The sequence below is a fragment of the Myotis nattereri genome (genome assembly GCF_964212035.1).
Source record: "Myotis nattereri genome assembly, chromosome: 10".
In the NCBI taxonomy this organism is placed as follows: domain Eukaryota; kingdom Metazoa; phylum Chordata; class Mammalia; order Chiroptera; family Vespertilionidae; genus Myotis; species Myotis nattereri.
Genome location: NC_138085.1, coordinates 82,527,786 through 82,544,731, shown reverse-complemented (window position 1 = coordinate 82,544,731; position 16,946 = coordinate 82,527,786). Strand labels below are relative to the sequence as shown.

The 16,946-nt window shown below is 60.7% G+C and overlaps 1 protein-coding gene across 1 annotated transcript; it reads left to right on the top strand.

Annotated features, from left to right (window-relative positions):
• Positions 1-11,997: 11,997 nt before the first annotated feature.
• ID2 (inhibitor of DNA binding 2) lies at positions 11,998-14,360 on the top strand. Its single transcript, XM_081101347.1, has 3 exons — positions 11,998-12,485; positions 12,833-12,894; positions 13,615-14,360. The coding sequence occupies exons 1-2, from the start codon at positions 12,138-12,140 to the stop codon at positions 12,887-12,889; spliced, it is 405 nt and encodes a 134-aa protein (XP_080957473.1). The 5' UTR covers positions 11,998-12,137; the 3' UTR covers positions 12,890-12,894; positions 13,615-14,360.
• Positions 14,361-16,946: the final 2,586 nt, after the last annotated feature.

The following is a 16,946-nucleotide window of genomic DNA, read 5'->3' as shown; positions in this document are numbered from 1 at the left end:
CCTGCACCTGCTGCCCTGCCCGGCGCTGCCCTGCCCAGCCCTGCCCTGCTCTGCCCTGCTCGGCCCTGCCCTGCCCTGCCTGGCCCTGCCATGCCCTGCCTGGCCCTACCCTGCCCGGCCCTGCCCTGCCCGGGCCCGCCCCAGTGCTGCCTGGCTGGGGAAATGTGTGAGTCATGAGCGTGATCACAGGCTGACCCTACCCGCTCCCATCGTAGACTCAGTGATTAGAGCCGTCAGATCCCAGCTGCCGATGCACTTCCCTCTCCCTTCTGCGTTTCGAGAACCACAGTCCAGAGTGGCCACGTGGGTCTCCCCCAGGCCCTCCAACTGTCCGAAGGCCCCGCACAGCCAGCAGCCCGGGTCCACGCTGACTGCGGAGCCCAGGGCAGAGCCTTCGAGAGGCAGGAGGTGTGTGTCGGACAAGTCAGTGAGAACGGGCCATCGTCTTCCTTCCCGAGAAGGGGCTCTGCGTCCAGGTCTCCTCGTTTCCTGTGACGTCAAGGACCCCCGTGGACTGGTCACGGGTCTTTCACTCATGAGCCTCCTATGTTGGGGTGGAGGGAGGTGCGAGGGGCCCGCGTGTCTGTCCCCGCGTGGCTTGTCTGTGAGTTCTCGGGGAGCGGGGGCTGGGCCCACTCTGGTCATCTCTCAGTGCGGTGCTGGGCGGACAGGAGAGCGGGTCCCTTCGCCAGAGAACTGGGCAAAAACCACAGACGCAAACTCGCAGGGGCCGCTCTGTCTCATGCTGGACAGCAGGATGGGACTCAGACCAGGAGCGTCAGGTTTTTAAAAAGCAACCACTGCTGCTCTCTCGACCCTGCAGGTCAGGCAACACCCGGTGCCGGTGCCGGCGGTCAAAACCCACCCTGCATGCTCACGGGAGCCGGTCCTGGCGGTCAAAACCCACCCTGCATGCTCACGGGAGCCGGTGCCCAGTGTGGCTGCCTCGTGCCTTCGTGCAGGGGCCCTGTTCCCCATCGTCCTGGGGTACAGGGGTGCAGAGGGGAAGGAGGCCCTGACTCGGGGCTTATGGTAAGAGGACATCCCGGGTGTGAGGTGCTGAGGACCGAACAGGTTGGCAGCACAGAGAGTGAACTGAAGGCCCCCTCACCCCTCAATGGTGAGGAACCCTGAGCCCGAGACTGCGCCCTCGGGGCGCCGACCACCTGCAGCCCCTCCACCTGCGCGGCTCAGGCTCTCGTCCTTCTTCCCAGACCTTCACACACTCGGCACAACGGCCAGACATCAAACCAAACAAAAAAATAGCCCCTCTGCCGCTTCCAGCTGCACCCGATGGCCTCACAGCCAACTCCGGGAGCAGGACGAGCTGCAGCTTCAGCTCTCACCGGCGAGGGGCTCCGGCACTCCACCCCACGTGGCTGCGCCGTCCTCTGTAAACAGCCGTATGTCCGGCTTCTTAAACGCAGCTTAGGCGGCCGGCGTGGCCCAGCGGTTGAGCATCGACCTATGAACCAGGAGGTCACGGTTCGATTCCCAGTCAGGTCAGGGCACATGTCCAGGTTGCGGCTCGATCCCCAGTGTGGGGCGTGCAGGAGGCAGCCGATCCATGATTCTCTCTCATCATTGATGTTTCTCTCTCCCTCTCCCTTCCTCTCTGAAATCAATCAAATACATTTTTTTAAAAAAGCTTAGAATTTTGGATTAAACTGCACCTTTCCCCAATAAATAAAGCTGACGCAGCTGTGGTAGCGATCCCATCCACCTTCTTGGTTGGCTGTTTCAGTTCTCATCCCAGGGGGACAGGTGGCCGCAGCCCCCCACCTGGAAGCTGCGTCATTGCGCCCTCATTCTCCTGCCACCCCCATCCCTCCCCCCCAGCAGCCCTCCCCTGGCCCCAGAGGGTGGCCTTTTCAACGTGCCCTCTGCACCCTTACTTGGGTCTCCCCCGTTTGGCTGCGAGCAAATCCAGGATTTTTTTCCTGGTGTGTTTCACTGACAATGATTCTGCTACACAGTGTGAATGTTCACCATATGTTGGTTGTGTGGCAGAATACCCTGGCTCCCCTCACGCGGCAGCTTGCTGAGTCATGCCGAGTCAGGCTCCCAGAGAAATGGCCGCCTGGGGTGGTCATCAAACCAGCAGACGCCAAACAAAACAAAACAACCAGCAGACGCCAGGCCATGGCCTGCCCCTCAGAGGACGGAGGGTGACGCGGACGGAAGAGTCGGCCGAGACTCCACAGACGACGGCACACCAGGGCTCTCACCGGCACGTCGCCCACTTGTACTGACCTGACCTTTCCCCGTGGCGGGGGGGGGGGGGGGGCGGGGGGCTGAGACGAAGCCAGGACGACGCCCGGGACTAAAGACCCAGGACTCAGCCAACACGCAAAGCTGACCTCCATCCCCTCCAACCACGGAGCGGTGACCTGTGGTTTCAGAACTGTTCCCTGGTGTCTCCGCTATGGGGCTCCCATTCGAGAGGGAACGAACTCAGTCATGCTGATGATAAATAATCATGTTTTTAAAAGGAACCTGGGTCACGTGTGAGTGGCTCATTCCTGGGGTTCCTTCCACGCCCTCCAGAGTCAGAACCTCCGTGGCCCGAGGAAACAGTCACGTGGCCGTAGGTGTCACCTGCCAGGTCTTGTCTGCAGGGCAGGCTCCAGCCACACGTCCACTCCTCTGAGATGCTGGGGGCTCGGAGCTTCTGAATGACCCCAGGACTGCCCAGGAGTCCTGCCCCTGCTGTCAGGAGGCCGCTGTCTCAGCCGCTCTCCAGGGTAAGATGATCTCAGGGAAGGCAGAGAGGGGAGCAGAGGCTTTCACTGGGGAGTGAGCCCCTTCAACAGCATTGGGGAGACCCCAGGACGGTGGTCGGCAAACCGCGGCTCGCGAGCCACCTGCGGCTCTTTGGCCCCTTGAGTGTGGCTCTTCCATAAAATACCACGTGCGGGTGCGCACACACAGTGCGATTGAAACTTCGTGGCCCATGTACAGACGTCAGTATTTTGTGGAAGCCACACTCAAGGGGCCACAGAGCCGCATGTGGCTCGCGAGTCGCGGTTTGCTGACCACTGCCCCAGGGGGTCCTGGATCTCTGCCCTCACCAGTGGCACTGCCTCCCTCCCCCACTGGTGGTCTCAGGGAGGGCTGGGTGAGAAGCCGGGACACTCCCCGCCCCCCAGCATTTGTGACAGCCACGTGGGGAGGATAAGGAGGCACCTGTCCCGTCTCAGCAGGGGTGTCATCAGAGGCCGGCTCTGACAGAAGATCCAGATGAGACCCAGATTCTCCTCACTGAGCGCTCGGCAGGCCCAGGTCTCTGTAAAAACCCTTTGTCATGCCACAGCAAGAGCCAGGAAACGCTCAACCTGGGCGAGAAAGGATGACCGGCAGCTGCCAACGCGGAGCTGACATAAAGTGTTGGGGTTGACGGATAAGGGTTTTATAGCAGCTGTCAAAGCAGTCTTTCCATGAGCAATTACGAACGTGATCAAACAGCAACAGGAAATCTCAGCGAAGAAAAAGAAGACGTAAGGAAAAGGCAGATGGAGATTTCAGACCAGAAACACACAAACGCCAACAATAAAAAAACTCGCTGGGCGGGCTCAACAGGCAAATGGAGAGGACAGAGGAGAGAACCGGTGAACCTGAAGACAGGACACAGAAATGACCCAATCTGAACAACAGAAAGTAAACGTAAAAAAAAAAGAGTGTTTTCTGTGAGACTCTAACAAAAGGTCTGGCACTCCTCACCACCAGGGTCCTGGGATGAGAGGAACGAGAGAGTGGGGCTGAAAGAAATATTTGGAGAAATAATGGCTGAAAATTTTGCAAATTTGGCAAAAGACCGGAACAGCATTGGGGAGTCAAGAAACTCAGAGAACCTGAAAATGGAAAAAGACAAAGAAATCCGAGCCCCAGTACCTCCAGGGCAAAAGTTCCAGAAACTGAAGATCAAGGAAGCCAAAAAGAAGGGGCCGCTCATCCGGAGGGACACGCAGCTGGAAGGACCGCTGGCTTCTCCTCGGGAGCCGCGTGGCCAGAGGAAACGGCACACGCGTCACGTGCTGAAGGAATGGAAGGGCCAACCCAGAATTCCAGACCCAGCAAAGGTAGCTGCAGGAACCAAGGGAACACAAGACTCCCTCAGAGGCAGTAACCAAGAGGACTTGCCAGCAGCCCACCTCTCCTAAAGGAGTGTCTAGAGCAGTGGTTCTCAACCTTCTGGCCCTTTCAATACAGCTCCTCATGTTGTGACCCAACCATACAATTATTTTCGTTGCTACTTCATCACTGTCATGTGCTACTGTTATGAATCGTCATGTAAATATCTAATACGCAGGATGGTCTGAGGGGACCCCTGTGAAAGGGTCGTTCGACCGACAAAGGGGTTGCAATCCACAGGTTGAGAACCGCTGGTCTAAAGGCTGTGCTTGAGCCCGGCCGGCGTGGCTCTGTGGTTGAGCATCAACCTATGGACCAGGAGGTCACGGTTCGATTCCCAGTCAAGGGCATAGGCCCAGGTTGTGGGCTCAATCCCCAGTGTGGGGCATGCAGGAGGCAGCCAGTCCATGATTCTCTCTCATCCCTGATGCTTCTCTCTTTCCCCTCTCCCTTCCTCTCTGAAATAAATATATATATATATATGTAAAATAAAATAAAGGATGCTCTTGAAACAGAAAAGAAATTCATCAAATACAGTGCTAGAATGGCAGGAAGGAAAAGGGAAAGTGGGGGTAAATATAATCAACTGGCTTTGGATGTTTGAATTTTCTGAAAACAAACGCCTGGGTCTGCAAGGGTCCCAAGATGGCCCACGGTCCCCGGTGGGCAGCCCGGCCAAGGCAGGCGCACTGAGGGACAGCCATGCACCGGAGCGCCTCAGTGTGGCGGGTCCCTGCACTGGCGCATCAGCATGGCCTCAGGAGGCGGGTTCCTGAGTCAGAGCGTCCCGAGGGCAGGGCCCTATGTGGGAAGGGGGTCCTTTTTTCTTTTTTTCATGGAAGCCACGTTTATTGCGAGAGGCCAGGCCTGGAAAAGGTGCAGCTGGGTCCCAAGCACAGGCTGGTGTCCAGAGCGTCCGCTCCATGTGGCAGTCGGTTTAGTTCAGCGTCCAAGCTAATCAACGTCCAGTTGTCCACGTGCGACTCCCACACGGCCAGCAGCCCCGTGGGCGCAGGGGAGCACATCTCCCGGAATCCAGCTCACGCCAGAGAGGAAGAAGAGAGAGACAGAGAGAGAGGGGAAAGGAGAGGGCGAGGGCGAGGGAGAAAGGGAGAGACGGAGAGAAGGAGAGACAGAGAGACAGAGAGACAGAGAGACAGAGAGAGAGATTCCTGTATTCATAAGGTCCACAAAGTCCTCTGATCTCCGCTGACCTTCTGTTAATAAAGGTCGAGCTCAGTCACTCGATGTGAACTCGGAGGACGGTGAGAACACGGTGTATTGAGAGCTCCTGGCTCTGGCAGTCCAGCCTGCAGGCCGGGCAGGTTTCAAAATAAAAAGTCATCATTGCCACCAGGGGTGAAGGTCGCACAGTCTGCCCCATCCCAGGGGTGCATGGGCCCAGAGGGACCTGGCACTCCCCTGGGCCTCCCCCCGCCCCCTCTGAGGACAGCCCTCCCCCTCTCTGAGACAGACAGCTCCTGCGGGGCCTAACCTGGAGGGGCCTGCCTGGTGAGCTATTCTCACCCAGTGTGAATGTTTAACCTCCTGCAAGAGGGCCACAGCGCTGCTCTTTTTTCCTGGAAATGGAATGTCTCTGTGTCCCTCGCACAGACTGGGAAAAACAGGCGCGGTTGGAAGAAAGCGCATGACCATTCACACGGCCTTTCCTCCCGGGCGCGCAGATGGTCACCCAGGCAGGGAGCAGGCCCCTGGCTTCACAGGGTCAGCAGCACCCACCCAGAGCTGACCACAGGTGCCCCCTGGCCCCCCAGAGCTGACCACAGGTGCCCCCTGGCCCCCCAGAGCTGACCACAGGTGCCCCCTGCCCCCCAGAGCTGACCACAGGTGCTCCCTGGCCCCCCAGAGCTGACCACAGGTGCCCCCTGCCCCCCAGAGCTGACCACAAGTGCCCCTTGCCCCCCAGAGCTGACCACAGGTGCTCCCTGCCCCCCAGAGCTGACCACAGGTGCTCCCTGGCCCCCCAGAGCTGACCACAGGTGCCCCCTGCCCCCCAGAGCTGACCACAGGTGCCCCTTGCCCCCCAGAGCTGACCACAGGCACCCCCTGGCCCCCAGAGCTGACCACAGGTGCCCCCTGCCCCCCAGAGCTGACCACAGGCGCCCCCTGGCCCCCAGAGCTGACCACAGGCGCCCAGGGACTGCCTCCCCGCCCTCTCCCTGCAGACAGGGTAGCAGCAGTGACATGTGACAGGCGTGTGGCTGGGGCTGCAGGACCCTCAGAGACTTCTAACTGGGAAGGCCGGGTCTGTGAATAGTGCACGTGTGTGCGCGTGCGTGTGGGGGGGCAACAGAATCTGGGAGTGAAAGCCTGGAAGAATGGGGTAGGGCCGTGGTCGGCAAACTGCGGCTCGCGAGGCACATGCGGCTCTTTGGCCCCTTGAGTGTGGCTCTTCCACAAAATACCACGTGCGGGCACGCATGGACAGTGCGATTGAAACTTCGTGGCCCATGCGCAGAAGTATTTTGTGGAAGAGCCACACTCAAGGGGCCAAAGAGCCACATGTGGCTCGCGAGCCGCAGTTTGCCGAGCAGCAGTTTGCTGACCACTGGTAGGGGAAAGCGGAGGGTATCAAACTGTTTTACTTGTTTTTAAAATATATTTGCATTGATTTCAGAGAAGAAAGGAGAGGGGGAGACAGAAACATCAATGATGAGAGAGAGTCATGGGTGGGCTGCCTTCTGCACTCCCCGGGACAGGGGAGCGAGCCCACAATCTGGGCATGCGCCCTGACGGGGAATGGAACCATGACCTCCTGGTTCATAGGTGGACGCTCAGCCACTGAGCCACACCCGCAGGGCAAGGGTGTCAAACGATTTTAAAAGCAAAAGTCTCTCCCCCAGTCCACCTGAGAGGGCTTGGAGGGGCATAGGACACGTGTCCACGGAACGCCCCACCCCCTGGCCAGAGCCCCTGGTCTGGGTGTGGGACGCGCAGTGGGGCGCACAGGGTAGCCTGGGAGGGGGGAGGGGGGCGCACACATGGTGTGGGGCGGGAGGGCTCCTCCCCACTGAAGTCATGGATTTGGCTCCCAGCATCCGCAAGGCCGGGGCGCAAACGGGGTTTGGGCCAAACGCACAATGTGTTTCTTGTTAGGGACTCAGAGCCAGGCCTGGGGTTTTGCTCTCCGGGCTGCGTTAGAACATGAGGCGGCAGCCTGACTCTGGACAGCCGACCCTTGTGGCCGCAGATTCCCACAGGGCCATGGTCAGCCTCGGGGGTCTGGGGGCAGGCGGGTGGGGGGGGCGTGTCTGCAGCTGGGGTTCCCCCCTTCCCGTGACCGGGGCACCCCGTGGGGGGCAGACCCCAGCCGCGCCCACCCGGGTGGTGCAGACTCAGCGACGCCAGCCCCGCGCCCGCCAGCTCGCAGGCGGCCAGGATTGTTTTCCAAGACGTTATCTCTCACTCGAGTTAATGTTCTTCTGTTGGCGGCCGGAGCCCGAGTCCCAGGAAAGCCCTTGGTGGGAGCCCGGAGCGGCCAGACGGGCACTTGACAGCGTCTAACCGGCCCCTCCGCCCCTGCCCGGCCGGCCGCCTGCGCGCGGAGCTGAAGGCCGTCTCCCCGAGACCAGGCTGAGCGGCTGCGTCCAGCTCAGCTTCCCGGTGCTCCTGCAGCTCCAGGCGGGCAGGACTCGGGGAATCCGGGCCGGAACCGGGCCGGACCGGGGAGCAGGACTGCTAAGCCCGGGAGGTGGCCGAGGCTCTGTGGGTGCAGTGAGCTGTGCGCGCCCAAACGCATGGAGGGCCAGGCGGGTCTTCAGTAGCACCCCGAGGGGGGAAGCAAGCACCCCGTTTGCTTTCGGTGGCTTCGCCCCCTTTCTCTCCCTCGGTGCCCCCATCGAAGGCCGCTCAGTCCAGATCCGCTTATCTGGCTCCAGGGCCAGGGCTCCGCCTGCCAAGGAGTTAAACAAACACGGAAAGCAAGCGCTCGCGTCCCCGTGTAATCCAGATGCCGTTTCCTCGAAACCACAACACGCTCGGCTCCAGAAGATAACAGGCCCGGGACGCGCCTCCGCCCCTGGGCCAGCGGAGGACAGCCCCACCGGGACGCCTCGCCGGACCGGGACCAGTCCTCACGCCAACGCTCTGGCTGCGGGGAGCCCCGGAGGGCAGGAGAGGCCGGAGTGCCGGCATCTGGACCTGCGCCGGGGCCTCTCTCCCGCCCCCCCCCCCCCCCGGAGGCCGAGCGGGGCGGAGGCCGCTGCATCGCCTTCTGCCCGGGGAGCCGCTGATGCTCTCAGCGGAAAGGCAGCTTAGAAAGGGCTCAGACGCCTCTGTGCTTTGGGGCGGCCAGGAGGGCGCGGGCTGGTCCCCGCCAGCAGATGGGGGCACATCCTCCCGCCCCCGCCTCCCCTGGGCCGGGGAAGGGTGCCGTTCTGGAAAAGTCTGGTGTCTTCAGTGCAACCCCCAAGGACTGCCAGGAGGAAGGCCGGGCGGGGTGTGGGAGGGTGTCCTGAGAAGGCATGTTTAGGAGCCCAGTGTCCGCCATGCCCTCCAGGACCCAGAGCAATAAGTACATCCCGCCACCCCCCAGGACAGCCACCTTCGGCCCATCCGCCCCGCCAGCCCCGCCCCAAGACCTCGGCTGCAAACAAATACAGCGAACTCTGGCTTGGGCACCTTCCCAGCCACTCTCTCCTCCTGCGGCCAGAAGACGAGGTCTTTCTCCTCCCTCTCCCGGCTCTCTCTCTCTCCCCGCCCCCCTTTCTCTTCCTCCGCGTCCTCCTTCCTTCCCCAAATCGCTGGAAACTTAAGACGCGCGGCGGCTGCAGGTGCGCTCGGGCGGGCGGCGGGCCGGGCGGGCCTGGGACCGCGTGCCTCGCGGGCCTTGATCAGCTGGGCGCGCGCGCTGAGTGACGGCGCCGTTGCCATGGCAGCCGCCTGAGCGGCGCCGCGAGGACAAGGCTGCCGGGCGGCGTGAATGGGCGGCGTCACGCGCCTGGCGCCAGCGAGTCTGCTCCGGGCCCCGGCTCCGGCCCCGCCGCGGCCTGGCCCGCGCCCGCCGCCGCCGCCAATTCATCACCTGTCAGGGATCACTCGGGGGGTCACGGGCGGAATGGACACAGCTGTGAGAACAAAACCGGGGGTGAAAGCCAGCGCTCCCCGTCGGGCCAGATGTGCGGGGAGGACCTGGGGGCGCCTCCTCCCCCCGCAGGCTCCCCGCCCCCATTCACACACACACCCCCCCCTTCCCCGCCCCGTGCATCGCGCGCGCCCTGCCGGGGCTGCTTCTGATTAACGCGCGGGGTTGGACACGCTGGATCGGCCTGGGCTGGACCCCGAGGGCCGTGGAGGGCCCCGGAGCCGGTTAGGGGGACTTCCAGGGCCGGCATGTTGCTTTAAATGGGGGGGGGGCATTGTCTCCACCCCCACCGGAAGCCCTTCACACCTCCCCGCCACCCACGGGTCTCGCCCATGCGGGTGCTCTCTGCAGCTGGGACCATCTGAACTGTAGAGGCCTCAGGTGCAAAGCCGCGGAGCGCCCCACTGACGAGCCTTTCTCTGCTGGTAACCCACCCGGAAATGCCCAGGGCCGCTTCCCCCACGAAACGTGATTTTTGAGTTTATTCCGCATGGGGCTTGCGAGACAGACCCACCCGAAGCCCGGGTCGTCTTAAATCACTAGCCCACGCAGCCGCGGAACCCCTCGAAGGATCGTAACCGAGTGTAGAACCGGGCAGCGTGGCCATGGGGTCGGTTTAACACAGTCAGGCTGGCTGGACTCGGACATGGCAACTAGAGAAAGACACAACCAGAAAGCTGTCCCCATATTTAGCAATTTTACTACCTCGGGGTACAAGCACGATCCCGGGAGAAGGCCCTGCCTTAACCCACCGCCGGTGTGTGGAGGGCCAGGCCCGGCTCTCGCATCCCCGCAGCCAGAGCGAGCCGCGCTGTTGGGGGGTGGGGAGGGCAGGCCCGGAGGTCCGCAGACACGCGGTGTCCTTGGGAAAAGCTAGGAACGCGTCAGTGCCCCAGAGCTGCCATGTCCAAGAATCACAAATACTGATGTGAGGATCCCAAAGATGTTTGTTGACGTTGGCTATTCTTGTAAAATAGTCCAAGTATCACATCATCCGGCACCAAAATAGTGTCAAAACAAAATCTGTTCCACTGTGGCACGTATGTGACAGAAACACATGCGCACAGAGTCCCTCAAAAGGCTGGAGCTGCGGCGGGGGACTCGGGGCTTCGATCGTTTCCAGGCGTCACCCCGGAGGAGAGGTTGTTCATGCAACGCCGCCGGGAGCCGGGATGCAGGCGGCCTCCGCAGGGCCCGGCCCTCCGCAGATTCCTCTGCGGGTCAGGAAAGCAGCCGCCTTCATCCATCCTGCAGAAGGAAGCCGCTGCGTTTTCTGAAAGTGCACCCTCCTCAGCACCACCCACTCCGCCTCCCCGAAGAGAAGGCCAGGGGCAGGCACTTGGCCGGACGACCAGCCCAGGAATTAATTATTAATCGAAGGAAAAAATAGCTCCCTCGTTAAGAAGCTTTGCTTTTTCTCCAGTCCTGCCCCCTTCCTCTTTTTAAATGCAAAGGAGGTGGCGATCAAGACCAAAAAAATAAACAAGGTTTTTATAAATAGGATGTGCTCTCGGTTTTCCAGTAGATTGTATTCTGATTTTCCAAACACACAACTGATTTTCCGTGGTCTTTGGCTAAGCTGGAATTATGAGTGCATTAACTGAAAAGTATGTTAGTAAAGAGCCGCACACTTTTTAAAAATTTAGACCACATGAAGGAGTTTTTAAAGATTTACAGGAGAGGAAAAAAAAAAAGGAAAAAATGAAACAAAACCCTGAAGCTGCATTCGGTACTAGTGTTGAAAGATTCCAAACCTCACACAGGACAGAATTTTTTTAAAAAACTACAATGTGAAGATGACGGCCATTGGCTAGAGCCACCTACCTGTCACACAGCTTTAAAAATACTGTAGGTGCTGGAATGTAACACCAGAAATCACTCTTTGTGCATAATTAATTACATTACTCTGCCACCTACGCTGCAGGGCACAACAGACCCGCAGCCTCAAGGGCGGTGTATGTAAATACAGCTTCAATATGCAGATTATCCTAATGATTTCCGATTAGGAGGGTCATTATAATAGTTCTGCCCAGTTCTAGAAAAGGCCCCCCGGGAGCCGCCTTCTCAGAGCTCCCGAGATCAGCACGGTTTCCAGTCTGCAGGCGCACGCCTTTCACCGAGTCTACACGAACGCCTCCCGCCTCCCGCGTCGCTGGGGTGCAGGATCCCGCGCCAAAGCCGTCTGAGTGCCCGCGGGGTGTTTATTTTCCCCACAGCTTTTCCTGGTCTGAAGCGCGGAAACTCACTCTACAGACGCCCCTTGTCCGTGGCAAACTTAGGTGCGCTTTCCCTTTGTGCAGAAATGCTGTCTCTGAAGGACCATCCCTGGATCGCAGTGAGCTGCGTCTCCCCCTCTGCTGCGCAGGACTTGCCCCGGGCGCGGGGAGCCCAGGGCTGCAGGGGGCTCCGAGGCGCCGGGCACACCCTAGGGGCCAGCGTCCTGCCTCGCCGTGGGAATGAGAATTAAGATGCGCATTTAGATTCCTGGGGCCCCCTCCCCCACCGTCCCTGGCTGCTCCCCTCCTTCCCTCTCCCCCTCCCCAGCCCTCCCGCCGGCGCCTACTGTACTCTATTTACCACCCCAGCTGGGCTCGCGCCCGCCCCGCCCACTCCGCACGGATTGGCTGCAAACGCGGAAGAACCGAGCCCTCGCCCCGCGCGCTGGTCCGCCAATGGAGGCGCCCGTTCGGCCTGATGGACGTGACGCCTCCCACCAATGGGGACGCAGGGAAGCTGGACCGCGGAGCCCCGGCGAAGGCAGATAAAAGCCGCCCCGCCGCGCTCGCAGCTTCATTCTGAGCGGATCCGGGTGCCGAGCGCTGGCACCTTGGCAGGCGGCGGCGGCCTGAGCTCCAGGGCAGCCCGCTCCCTCCCTGTGTCTCCTTCCTCCCCCGCGATCAGCATGAAAGCCTTCAGTCCCGTGAGGTCCGTTAGGAAAAACAGCCTCTCGGACCACAGCCTGGGCATCGCCCGCAGCAAGACGCCGGTGGACGACCCGATGAGCCTGCTGTACAACATGAACGACTGCTACTCCAAGCTCAAGGAGCTGGTGCCCAGCATCCCCCAGAACAAGAAGGTGAGCAAGATGGAAATCCTGCAGCACGTCATCGACTACATCCTGGACCTGCAGATCGCCCTGGACTCGCACCCCACCATCGTCAGCCTGCACCACCCGCGGCCCGGGCAGAGCCAGGCGTCCCGGACGCCGCTGACCACCCTGAACACGGACATCAGCATCCTGTCCCTGCAGGTAGGGCTGCCCCCCGGCGCCCCCGCTCGCCGCCGCCGCCGCGCACGCGGGCGATCGCCTGGGCTGCCGCGGGCAGCCCCGCTGGCCAGCGGCTGGAGTCGGTGACTTAGAGATGAGCTAATTAACTTTATTTTCCTACAAACGCGCTGTCGATTGAGCCGTGTGTGCAAAAGCCGTTAAGTTCTGACATGTTAATGCATCTGTCTTTGATCTGGATTATAGCAAAAACGTGTTTAAGGGAACTTGCTGTTCTAGGAACTACTTTAGAGAGAGAGAGAGTGAGAGAGAGAGAGGCCTTTCTCCTTCGATTGTCTAACGCCGTGCCTTTCGTCCCCTTTCTCTCGCAGGCTTCTGAATTCCCTTCCGAGTTCATGTCAAATGACAGCAAGGCGCTCTGTGGCTGAGTATGGTGAGTGTTAGCTTGTGGCTCCCCCGGGTTCAACTGCCTCTTGGAGTGTTTTTTTTTCACGCGTGTGCGCGACGTACTTGTGTGTCTGTAAAAAAAATGTGAATGTGTACTTCGGTGTAGGTAGGAAGCTGCTAGTGCTGGTGACTCAAGATCACAGGACATTTTCCTTAAAAAAAAAAAAATTAAAATTAAAAATGAAATGACTTCCTCTGAAGGCGGTCGGGGGAGCGTGTGTGGCGTCTGCCCGGAGTGGAATGCCCAGGCGGCCTCCTGGGCGCCCCGGTGCTACGAGGTACTAACCTCCGTGCAATTAATCTTATCGCCACAAATTCCGCAGGGATCCTCCTCCCCGAACCGGGCCTGTGGGATCGGCCGGCAGCCTCGCTGCCCGGCGCCGGCAGCCAGCCCTGTGATGTGGGATCCGACTTCCCTATCTGTTCACAAGGGCTGTTTCCAATCAAATAATTGTTACAAGAAGCAGACAGGCGCCTGCGAGCGGCCGCTGGAGATCCCAATAGGCGATTGCGGCGGGACTTGTCCCCGGAGCCTCTGCTGTTTCCATGTTTAATTTGCGCTGTCGGGGCCGCATCTGGACGCCAGGGTTTGCCCAATCCCCAGTGTTTGGTTAAATGTTCAAACGGCGGCTTCCTCCTGGCGCCAGGGGCGGCCTCTGCCCTGGCCGCCTTCTGCTAACCCGCCTTCCTCTGCCATCTTTTGCAGGTGGCCAGGACTTCTCCCCTTCGCTTTGCACAACAAATCCACAGGAACTTACTTTGCAGCCTCTCGCGAGGAGGACAGCGCGTTGAATGGGCCTTTTTAAGCCGTGGAGGCAAGACTCGGCGGGGGGGAGATCAGCCCTCTGCCCCAGGGTGTGTGCCTGCCTGGCCTGTGAGAGCGTTATTTATGAAAAAGACTTTTCAATGCCCTTTCTGAAGTCGGAAGGTTTCTTCATATACTCTCCCCGCCATGGGGAGCGGACACTTTAAAATCACAAGGAGTTGCCCCATTTCAGCAGACTTTGCCTTTTTTTCTCAAAGGTGGAGCGTGACTACCAGAAGGATCCAGTATTCAGTGACTTAAAAGGAAGTCTTTTGGTCAGAAATTTACCTTTTTGACACAAGCCTACTGAATGCTGTGTATATATTTATACATAAATATATATATATATACATATGTATATTGAGTGAAGCCTGGTGGACTCTTTCACGAGTTTGCTTGTACAGTGGCAGAGAGGCCCATTTCTGCAGACTGAGTGTAATGATGTACTCATTCACGCTAAACTTTTTATAAAAGTTTAGTTGTACACTTAATCCTTTTATACACAGAAAATAAATCAAGTGTGTTTATTGAATGGTGATTGCCTGCCTTATTTCCGGGGACCAGTGCTATGGTTTTTATTCTGCTATGTTATAACTGAACCCGAATCCATGCAAGCTCACGTGTATGTAGACTGTGTAACGATGATAATAAACCATGTCTGGAGTCAACCCCTGGATTCTGGGTGGTTTTTCAGAGCTGGCTCTCCCTCTCTCTGGCTCTCTCTCCATTTGATGGAACCCTCTCGTCCGTAACCCTCTCCCTCCCCCTCCCACCGTCCTCCGCCTGGGAGTTGGTGTGCTGAGAATCTTCTGCAGTGGTTCTCAACCTGTGGGTCACAACCCCTTTGGGGGTCGAATGACCCTTTCACAGGGGTCGCCTAAGACCATCGGAAAACACATATATAACTACATATTGTTTTTGTGATTAATCACTATGCTTTCATCATGTTCAATTTGTAACAGTGAAATTGGGGGTCACTACAACATGAGGAACTGTGTTAAAGGGTCGCGGCGTTAGGAAGGCTGAGAACCACTGAATTCTTACGGGATGTGTGGTCGGGGCTGGGAAGGTCACACTGAGACAGAGTAGCTGTAGGGGGTGCCTGGGCAGGGGGTGCCCAGGAGTCAGGGGGCAGGAAGGCCCCTCCGGGTCCCTTTGCCCCCGTGACGGTCCCTGGGAATCAGGCTGTGCCGGGCCCAGGGCCCAGGGCCCGCTGGCTCCCTGCACTTCCTCCACCTGCCGCCCAGCTCAGGAGGAGGGGCCGGCCTGGCCCTCCGCGCAGGTGGCTGGGAGCTCGCCCTTCACCCTTGACTGCACCCGGACTGACGGACTGACGGACAGACGGCCGGCTCAGGAGGGAGAGGGCGGGCCTGGGGCTGTCGGCGCAGCGGTGGCGCACAGGTGGCTTCAGCATCCAGGCCCTGCCCGGGGGGCGGGGAGGCTCTGGAAGGCCTGTCCGAGGGGGGACCTGGAGGAGGAAGAGGGGCGCCCTGCAGGGACAGGAGTCTCACCTGGGACCTCTGCCCAGCCCCGCCCCGCAGGCGGCTGGGTGCCCCAGGCCGGCGCCCCGCAGGTGAGCCCGCGCTTAGAACCGGCGCACACCAGGCCGCCGTCGTTGTTGTTGATAATCGTACCCCAGAAAAGCAGGCTCTGGCGCCCCCCGGGCGGGGCGGTCACCCCCACCGGCCGCCCTTCAGGCCTGGCCCCCCCCCGTACCCCCAGGCCGCCTGTGCTGCGGGGCTGGGCCCCGGCGAGCGCGGACGCGAGCGGAGAGGACGGTCGCTGCCCCCAGCCCCGTCCTTCCTCCGGGACCGCGGCCCCTCCTCGTCGCTCCCTTCGGCCTCTGACGGCGCATCGCGGGGGGCCGGGCGAGCGGGGGGCGGGGGGCCGCGGGGGTCTGCAGGCCCTGGCTTCCCCGGGCGCACGCGGCGAGCACCTACCTGCACGGCCCGGGAGCCCGGCCGGGGGCCACGCGGACGGGACGGACCGGAGCGGCGGCGGCCGGGACAGCGGCGCCTGTCGAGGGACGTTCCCGGCGGAGCTGCGCCCGGGCCCGGCGGGTGGAGGCCGCGCGCCCCCTGCTGGTCGCGAGGAGGGCGGGCGGGCGGGCGGTGTCGGAGGCGGGGCCTCGGCGCGTGGGGCGGACACGCGGGGCAGGGTCTCGGGGATCATGGGGCGTCCCCCCCCCCAGCGCGCCCCGTCGCTTCCTGGGCGACCCTCGTTGCCTCCCTCCTCCGCCTCCTCTGCAACCGGACTCCACACCGGCGCTGGGGGTGCTGGGGGGCACCCGGATTCCGTACCTGCACCGGCGCCCCCCGCGCCCCCCGCGCCCCCCGCGCCCTAACGGGATTGCGGAGCCGAAGGAAAGCCAGGCCGCCCCCCTCCTTCCCCCGCACTTTCTGTGTAACTTCGTGTTTCCTGAACCGCTTGGCCACGCCAACCAGGACCCCCCCGGCGAGTCTACAGGGTGGGGGGCGGGGGGCGCCCTTGGCTTATCCCCGGAGGGACAGGGCAGGGTCCTCCCTGCAGGATGGCTGGGCTGCGGGCTGGAGGCGCAGGGAGAGCCCTGCGTGGTGAGGCGGGGGCTCGGTTGCTTGTTGGGAATTTTACTGCCTCTCCTGCAGGTGAGCTGGTGGACGGCTGTGCCCTGCGCCCTCCTCACGAGTCCCACCTGCACAGGATGCCAGGCCCCGCTGGCTAATGTTTCACTGCCCTGCAGCCGCCTTCCTTATCTGGGTGGAGTCAAGGTCACAGCAACCTGAGCGGGTGCGCGGGCAGGTCAGTTTACATTGCATCCAGTTCCCGACACCGGCCGGCCTGGGGGGGAGGCGGGCAGCCAGGTGCAGAGCGGCCAGGGCAGAGCGGCCAGCGGGCGGGCTGCCCACGGAGCAGGGGCCGCTGGGCGGGGCCGGGCATGTAGGATTCCTGAGGGTCCCAGGAGCGCCCGCCTGAGCCTGCAACAACCTCGGGACGGTGGAGAGAAGTCACCTGAAATTTAAGTTAATTATTAAATAATAAGCAATTTACCTTACTATTGTTAAAATGTCAATACCATCCGAAGCAATCCACAGACCCAATGCAATCCCTGTCAAAATCCCAATGATTTATTTTTGCTGAAATAGAAAAAAATCCAAGTGTGACTGGGAACCCTGGGGGCTGGATGGGAGCGGGCAGGACGCTGGTCCCACAGGAGCTGCGTGGAGGTTTGCAACCGCGTGAAGCAGGACATCGGG

Coding starts and splice junctions, on each gene's coding strand:
- ID2 (XM_081101347.1), top strand. CDS start 12,138: ATGAAAGCCTTCAGTCCCGTGAGGTCCGTTAGGAAAAACAGCCTCTCG. Junction 12,486..12,832: donor TCAGCATCCTGTCCCTGCAG/GTAGGGCTGCCC, acceptor TTTCTCTCGCAG/GCTTCTGAATTCCCTTCCGA.